Source organism: Heteronotia binoei, chromosome 18, assembly GCF_032191835.1.
Source record: "Heteronotia binoei isolate CCM8104 ecotype False Entrance Well chromosome 18, APGP_CSIRO_Hbin_v1, whole genome shotgun sequence".
Taxonomy (NCBI): Eukaryota; Metazoa; Chordata; class Lepidosauria; order Squamata; family Gekkonidae; genus Heteronotia; species Heteronotia binoei.
In genome coordinates this window covers 45556361-45565417 of record NC_083240.1, presented here as the reverse complement: position 1 = coordinate 45565417, position 9057 = coordinate 45556361, and the positions used below count along the sequence as shown (strand labels likewise).

The window sequence follows — 9057 nt, the reverse complement described above, 5'->3', positions numbered from 1 at the left end:
GGGCCGGGGTTGCCAGGAAACACAAGTGTGCTTCTTCACAATCCTCTCCAACAGAGTCCTTGGGCAGGTGGGTGGGACCATAGTCCCAATTTTGATAGTCACTGTAGGGCCCTACCCGAAGAAATCACGCTTGAACCTTGCCAGTCCCTAGCCAGCCACAACTTAATGTAGGTCCTCTTTGTTTCAGCAGGATGAAAACATGTCAGCCGATCTCTGGATCAGGGCCACATTCTCTCAGCATTCAAGAGAATTTGTGTGATCTGTTTTTCATTCCAGAAACCGGGGGAAGTGAGGGAGTGAATAAGAGCTGCCCTTGTAAGTCATGGCCATGAATGCGGATCAAAGGGACTGGAATAATTTTTTAAAATATTCCCTTGGAGATTAATGAATGGACTTTCATGTTAAAGGGACCACTCTTTGCAGAAGAAGAACCAGCTGCTATTTTGTCACTACTTTAATTCTCGTTGTTGTTATGCTTACTTTTTATTCGTTTCATTTTTTTTTCAGGTGGGAAAAAATGTCGTGTAGCTATATGAAACATGGGGAAACTCTTTTTAATGTGTGTATTATTTCCTGAAGCTGCCTTGACTGCCACTGGAATGGTTTTGTGGCTGTTACAACAATGATTTAATTGCTTGTTTTAGTTTGTGGTGTGGTGGTGTTGATATTTTTAAAACTTGAGAACTTAAAACTGATCTGCCTCCTTGCAATGGTGTGTACAGACTCTTATCAATCCCTGTGAAATTTCTCAATTAAAAAAAACCCTCTTGTTTTGTTTCAGTCAGTCTATGAAGTCCTTTCTTTTCTCCATATCCCCAAATATTAGAATGTCAGGGGAGGAAGGATAAGACTAGCAAATTCAACACCAGCAAAAGGAAGCACTGCTTCACCCAAAGCAAAAAATTAACATGTGGAACCTTCTGGTGATCATCTTAGGTGTTTTTTAAATTAGACAAATTCATGGAGCAGAATAGATTCGTCAATGATCATTAGCTAAATGAAAGCTCCTTGTTCAGGGGCTGGGGGGGAAGTGCCATCAAGTCACAGCCGACTTACGGTGACCCCATAGGGCATTTGTGATGAGGGACGGATCTGACAGAAATGAGACCTTATTGGGCTGGGCCATAAAATGTAATGGCAGGTAGTAGAGATATAAATTTTATAAAGGACACAGACAAACACAAGTACATTTTTTAAAACTTAAAACATGCTTAAAAGATTAGCACTCTTGCAATATTTTGTTTATTTAACAATCTCTGATCATTAACACCCCTTGCTCTGAATTACTGCATCATAATCTGGAGACAATGTCTGTGCTGTAGCAATCTTGAGTATACTGTTCAGGTGTGTAACTGTAAGTTGTAAACCTACTTTTGTTTTGTTGACATTCATGACAGAAATCTCATGGTCAATGCTTTGAGCCTAAGACCCAGAGGAAAACATGAAATGGCTGGGCATTGCAAGCTTTTTCTGTTTTCTGGAGGCATCTGGTTGGCCAGGGTGGGAAACAGGAAGTTGGACAGAAGGAGCCTGGCCTCTTGTTGGTCTCTAAGGTGCTGCTGAACTAGATTCTAGGAGTTTGAACTAAATGGATCCCTGGTCTGATCCAGCAGGGTTCTTCTTACCTGGAAACTTTGCAAGACCTTACAGATTATTAAACTGACACTTGCAATTGTCCTTCTCCTTCTCCTTCTGCAGTCTTGACCTGTATCCTCACTAATCCTTGTCCAAACAATGCTGGTCCTTTTGATGTTCCCTGTTCTAGGCTTCTCTGATGTTTACCACCATGGTGCTAGTAACTTTTTTTAAAAAAAATCAAAATTAAGCTATCAGTTTCAGTGTCTGATTTTATATAAGATATTCAGATCTGGTACAGAATTGTAACTCAGTCGTCTCCTGCTCAAAGACCATACTCAGTTAACATCTGTATAATAATATATTTGTTGTTTGTAGGCCATTTAACCAAACAAATAGGACTGCCCAGAGGAAAAAGAAACATTATTTAGTTACTGGCAGGTCCCAAAGACTATTTAAGTATAGATCAGACCTTATTTTGGGTAGGAGCTCTAGAACCTCTAAATTTTATTGTGCTCTTTCTTTCTTCTCCTGCTCCCCACCCCCCCTCCCCCCCAAAAATTACTTGCTTCTGGGTTCCACTGTTCAAACCCCCTGTGAGAATTTTGCTGAACTCTTAAGATTTGATGAACTTTCTAATATTTTTCCTCACCAGAAAAAGTGGGAGAATAACCAAAACATATAAAGCAGACAGATGGAAATCTACATCATACCATTGTGGCTACATAGGAGAAAGGAATTTTAAAAGTATGATGGGAGCAAGGTTTTATGATGACCATTATAATTCAAGAAGCATTTAAAGGTAGATGCTGATCTGATCGAATTTAGTACACCCTCCAGTGATGTCAGGGGTGTGTGGCATATGCAAATAAGTTGTGCAGATAAATTGTGCTAATGAGCTTCAACGCCTCTTTTTCTACAAAATGCCCCCTGGATTCAGGTGTGCCACTGTGTTGATCTGAAACAACAGAACAAAGTTTGAAACCAGCAGCGTCTTTGAGACCAGTAAGTGTGCATGCACATGTCTGAACTCGGGTTGCCAGTGTTCAGGTGGGACCTGGAGATCTGCTTTTACCGTTGATCTCCAGATGACCGAGATCAGTTCTCTTGGAGAAAATGGCAGCTTTGGAGGGTGGACTCTCTGGCATTGTATACCCTGCTGAGGTCCCTCTCCTCTTCAAACCCTACCCTTCACAGGCTCCACCCCCCAAATCTTCAGGTATTTCCAAATTCAGAGCCGGCAATCCTGGTCTGAAGCAACAGAACAAGGTTTGAGTCCAGTGGCATCTTGAAGAAGAAGAGATTGGATTTATGCCTGGACATCTGAAGGGAGCCTGAAGATCTTGGGAACTGTAGAGGACTAGAACAGCTAAACTTAGAGGTGTCAAATGTGTGGCCCGCAGGCCTGATCCAGCCCCCAGAGGCTCCCATCAGGCCCACAAGCAACTGGCCATTGTCTGCTGCTTTCTTCCTCTCCTGGTTCCTTTGATCACCTTTTTTTTTTGTTTCTCTGTGAGATGCAGCCAAGCAGAGCAGCCTCTGTTTATTCCCTCTTTCCCCTCCCTTTTTCCCAAGGAAGGAGGAGCCTCACCCAATGGAGGAACTTGGCTCTGTAGCTCTGTTGTACGATTGAGAGAGCCTGACACAGCTACAGCTCACTCCATCAAAGTTGAAGTTGTGCCAGGCTCTCTCAATCACACAGCAGAGCTACAGAGCCAAGCTCTTCCATTGACTGAGGCTTCTTTTCCCTTAGGGAAGAGGAAAGGGGGGAAGTGGGTATAAGTGGGAGGCTCCTTTGCTCGGCTGCATTGCAGGGGAGAAACACAAAACACATCTAAGACCAATGCAGTTTCATTCAAAGTAAGAGCTTTTTGCCTTTCTACATTGTGTGTGTGTTTTAAACTTGTTTTGCCAGGGGTCTTCTGGGTGCAACTGGATTCCCTCCTCCTTTTGCACTGTATTCATGCCCTCATGATCCAGTCTTTCTCAGTAGGAAAGCAATGTAGGCTATAACAGCAAGCCACCAGTGAGGTGGATTAGACTGAGAGTGTGTGTCCAACACAGTTCCTTTGTAGACTGAGGATTTTGAACCTAGGCTTCCCAGATAGTAGGCTGATACTGACTACTATACATTGGTGTCTCTCTATTGCACTGTCTCATAAGAGTTGCAGTCATTCTCTGGGGAAGACTATAGTTTTGTAGATAAACACAAAGCCCTCAATCTGTGTCATAGAGCCTTCATATGTTCTTGATCAGCACATAAAAAAAAGCTCACAATGTCCAGCCATTTCATGTTTCCCCCGAGTTTGACACCCCTGGCTAAGCTAAAGGGCCTAGATCAGGGGTGTCAAACATGCAGTTTGGGGGCCAAATCAGGCCCCCAGAGGGCTCCTATCAGGCCCCCAAGTAACTGGTTGTCATCTGCTTCCTTCTCCCGCTCTCTTGCTTCCTTCAGCATAACAGCTTGCTTTGCAAGGCTTGCTCAGTTGCACGGGAGCTATAGAGTAAAGCCTCTTTTCCCCATTGGCTGAGGCTTCTTCTTGGGGAGGAAGAGGAAGAGGGAGAGCTTGCTTTGTCAGGCTCTTTCAATCGCACAGCAGAGCTACTGAGGCAAGCCTCTCTTCCTTCTATTGGCTGAGGCTCCCCCCACCCAGTCCCCTTGGGAAGGAAGGAAAGAGCCAGAGCTTTCTTTGAGCAGGAAATAAAAAGAAAGCATCTTTAAGACCAATGAGTTCTAACATTTTAAGCATGTTTTAAACTTTGTTTGTTTTTTAAATTGTATTTGTGTTCTTTATAAAGTTTATATCTCCACTACCTAATCTTAAATAGGTACTTACATGGCCTGGCCCAACATGGCTCAGCCCAACCTGATATGGCCCGGCCCAACAAGGTCTCATTTATGTCAGATCCGGCCCTCATAACAAATGAGTTCAACACCCCTGGCCTAGATTTTAACATCAGCTGAACAGGGATATAGGCAGGGAGAGAGGGTTTGAATTTTGACCCATTTCTTTTGTTTCCCTTGCATAAATCTGGTGCTATGCTAAAAAATAAGAAGTGACGCAGAGTGTTAAAGCTGCAGTACTGCAGTCCTAAGCTTTGCTCATGACCTGAGTTTGATCCCGGGTGGAAGCTGGGTTTTCAAGTAGCTGGCTCGAGGTTGACTCAGCCTTCCATCCTTCCAAGGTCGGGAAAATGAGTACCCAGCTTGCTGGGGGGAAAGCGTAGATGACTGGGGAAGGCAATGGCAAACCACCCCGTAAAAAGTCTGCTGTGAAAATGTGAAAGCAACGTCACCCCAGAGTCGGAAACGACTGGTGCTTGCACAGGGGACCTTTCCTTTCATCCACTCCGAATCTCAAAGTCTCAGAGCGGCTCACAATCTCCTTTATCTTCCTCCCCCACAACAGACACTCTGTGAGGTGGGTGGGGCTGAGAGAGCTCTCACAGCAGCTGCCCTTTCAAGGACAACCTCTGCCAGAGCTATGGCTGACCCAAGGCCATTCCAGCAGCTGTGAGTGGAGGAGTGGGGAATCAAACCCGGTTCTCCCAGATAAGAGTCCGCACACTTAACCACAAACAAACTGGCTTGTAAACACTTTCTTTTCAATAAATCCTTTAAACTTTGGGTACTGGGAGTGGTCCTCTGCACCACAAAGACCCTTACTGTCTCAAACACTATTTTAAAACGAGTTCCGGTGGGTTGGCAAGCAGTTATTCCTCCAGGGGCACCTAAGACATTAATCTGTCCCCATGGTAGCCGGGAAACACAGAGGCAAGGCCTCTGAATGAAGGGGAACTGGGGGCACTGGTCTTCCCTTTGGGGTATCCCTACATTGACCAGGTGGTGGTGGAGGGCTCCTTAGAGTAAAAGAATAGCCCCTTCAGGGAGTTGGGAACCCCAAAGAGGGCCAGGTTTGAACAGGGCCTGCAGGCCAGAGCGGGCATGCTGTGCCACAATCAGGCCAGCCACATCTTATACAGCTAAAGAGAAATCCTACTTGTTACACAGAATGCCAGGATAGAATTATGGAGCGTGCCACTTCCCATTGGTTTGCTGGGATGAGATAAAAAACGCCCCGCAAAAATGACTCCCTGCATGTAATGAACTAGTCCATCAAGAGGGAAGTTTTACAATCGCCCTTCTCCACGAGGCACTCGCTTACTGCATGCAAGGGATCTTTACAGGGCTTTTTAAATACTGGTTTTTTTGGAAAGGGTACCAGTCGTGACAGATAGTTACCTACAAGGCAGTGTACGCTCTGTGATTGACTGTGCCAGTAGACACAGAATTCAGCATCTTGGGATTGTATTTCTCGTTTAAACATGAAAGCACGTTTCTACCCCTTGAGATTGCAAAAATCAGCCGGGGCTGAGTCGGTGGGCAGAATGTTGAGAGTGGTGGAGGAAAAGGCAAGATCCACAAGGAGAGAAAAAGAACGTGGCAGTTTAATAGTCTAAATAATTTTATTTGTGGCAGATTGTCTGATTAGCATTTCCCCCCCTCCAACTAGAAATTAAAAGCTGAAGGAGACAGGAAATCTTTATGGAATAGTCTCTATATAATTTAAGATTGCGATAAGCATAGTGTTTCTCTGTTTCAACCATGAATTTATATATATATATATTTTAAAAATCCAACATGAAAGAGTAGCTCTCCAGTTCTGCCTGTGAACGTTTTTAACCATCAAGTTGTGCATTACAACGAAGAAGAAAAAATAAAATCCATTGTGTTGCAAAACAATATTTCAGGTCACATCTTCCGCCAGTTTAAGTGCTTGGCTTCATGAATTGTGTTGTTGAATAGAGTTGTGCAGGAGCATTTTTCTGGGGGCTGTACATCTTTGCGAAGGAGACCTTGCTGAAAAGTGAACTCCACAGGATTTGGGTTTAAGGCCCCCAAATTCAAGGGTTGCTGGTTTAGTGCTTTGAAAACTCCTCCAAGGTTCTGAGTCTGGTGAGGAAGAGCAGATGGTGACCATGAGAAGAGAAGGAAATGGTCTCCAGTCCTCTGGGCTCAGGCCATCATGTCCTCTTCTCTTCAAACCCCACCCCAGTAAGGCACAAAGGTTCTTCTCTCCCTCACATAAACATCTGGCAGCATGCCATAGGGAGTCTGTACCATTTTCACGGTATTCCTCCCGTAGAGGTCTCGTTCATAGTCTATGAGCTGCCTCCAGAATCCCACATTGGGACGGATGACGGGCCTCCTGGCTTTCACCCAGTTGTAAGCCTCGTTCAAGCAGACGTTCTGGTATTTCATGAGGTACGCAATGCAGAGGGTGGCCGATCGGCTCACGCCGGCTGCGCAGTGGACCAAGGTGACCCCATGTTTCCGGGCCACGCTTTGGATCTTGTCAGCCACGCTGTCAAAGTACAGCGAGATGGGGGCGGTGGGCATGTCGGCCACAGGCACTTTGACATATTCAAAGTCAGGGAAATTGTAATTGGGGAGCTCGATGGTGGCGTTGATGACGCAGGTGATCCCACGGGCCAGCAGCAGTTGGCGGTTGGCGGCGACGCTTCCCTTGCTGAGGTACAGGAAGGGGGTGATCTGGGCAATGCCCCCCAGGGCCCCTTCGCAATACAAGCGAGGAGCCATCAGAGTTCGCGGCAAGGAATAATGTCTTCTGGATGTCATGAGGGGGTGCTGGTGTCACTTAGGCTTCCATTCCACGTGCCCGAAACCTGGATTATATTTTCTTTTGACGTTCAGTGGAGCTCTGGTGTTTTGCCGTTTCACCTGGAAGACACAAGGGAAGACCAGTCGTCAAACTTGTCTGTACATGCAGGGAAGCTAGCAGTACATCAGAGGATAACACACCACACCCAAACTGTATCTGCCGGTACTTGTCGATGGACACAACCCAACAAAATGAGATAAAGGCTCGAGTCTCCTCAGCTTGCCTGCTGAAAAGACTAAGGAAGATCTAGTGAGGGTTTGAGCAGTCATTGATTTCAGTGAGGCAATGAGGAAAATCACCAACTACCCATACATTTGTATTCCCCATTGTGTGTGTCCCCCCTTATGGAATGGTCTGCCTGAGGAGATCAGGAAAGCCCCTCCCCCACTGCCTTTCCTGGCTTTCCACAAGCTAGGCAAAACTGAATTGTTCAAAAGAGCTTTTCCCTCCAGGCAACAAAGCTGCACCCAACAAAATGGTTCACAAATTACTGGGATCATTGATTAGGAATTGTGGTCTATACCAGGGGTGGCCAACGGTAGCTCTCCAGTTGTTTTTTGCCGACAACTCCCATCAGCCCCAGCCAGCATGGCCAATGGCTGGGGCTGATGGGAGTTGTAGGCGAAAAACATCTGGAGAGCTACCATTGGCCACCCCTGGTCTATACTGCTGTGTATAACTTGCTGTAAGTAGAACCCTGCGATGTAATTTTTGTATCGTATCGTGTCACATTAATTACTTCTGCGTTGCTTCAGTCGTTTTTAGATTTCTGCTTGGTTCCAGATTTCTTCATTCCTGGTTCTATTCCCCTGTTCATTGAATGTCCCGTTCCGTCGTTGCATTGACTCAGTCTGTGTAACTTGTCTTGAGAAAGATAGACTATATACGATGTAAATAAATATCTTTCACCTTGTTGAAAGGGGCATTGTGCACATATAGTTTGCACTGGCCAGGCTCGTTGTGGATTTGGGAGTGTATATCGGTCCCAGGATGTGGTTGGACAATGCCTGGTCCAGTTGTTTTGCTGAAGCTGAGGAGAGCAAGAAGGGTCAGTATTTGGACCAGAAAACTTCTGGAACCTCTGTGTTCACCATGGGCAAAAGGCAGAATGAAAATTTAACCTATGCATGTATTTAATAACTAATGTGAATTGCACAATAGTGGAGCTGAGAAGAGGGAAGGCTTAAATTGGGGAAGGGGGGGGGAGAATTAGTCCTTCTCTGTCCTGACCTTTTTATCCTGTCCTATTTCAAGGGGTCAAGCTTACATCTTGACTAACAGACAAGCGAAATAAATGTTCTACAACTATCAAAACAGAACACTCTATTTTAAAGAATCTGGTGTTGAATTCAAAAGAATTTGGGATGTGTTAATATAGAAGATGACAGATAAATGCAGGCAGAGTAATCCCCTCTAGCAGTGCAGATTAAGAAGTTATGTATTCAGTGCTGCTGTCTGTCTACATTGCAAACCTGAACTGCTTTTAAAACCTGCCCTGCCTTCCCCTAAAGAACCATGGGAATTGTAGTTTTGAAAGCATACTGTGCAATCTGTGGGCATTCTCAGTCTGCTATGTTAATGGGTTATATCATCCTCCTTGGCCAATGTAGGGCTTGCTGGGTTCAGTCCATGTGCGACTATTCCCTGGGTTCTTTGCTGGAGAAGCCATGCTGGCAGAACCAGGGAATTCTTTTTGATCTGAACAGCATCCTTACGTTTGAGCTCCTGGCTTTAAAAAATGAAAAATAATTGTTGCGTTTTAGCTGCCAGCCTGTCTCCTGATCAATGGGTGTTCACT

At 45.2% G+C, this 9057-nt stretch overlaps 1 protein-coding gene across 4 annotated transcripts in view; it reads right to left on the bottom strand.

Annotated features, from left to right (window-relative positions):
* Window positions 1–6023: 6023 nt before the first annotated feature.
* DUSP14 (dual specificity phosphatase 14) overlaps window positions 6024–9057 on the bottom strand; it is a 28397-nt gene continuing 25363 nt past the window's right edge. For all 4 annotated transcript variants that reach the window (XM_060259205.1, XM_060259209.1, XM_060259206.1 and 1 more), the window contains exon 2: window positions 6024–7318. In XM_060259205.1, the coding sequence (XP_060115188.1) occupies window positions 6617–7216 (600 nt within the window). In that variant the 5' untranslated portion in view covers window positions 7217–7318 and the 3' untranslated portion in view covers window positions 6024–6616. The remainder of the gene's footprint in view (window positions 7319–9057) is intronic.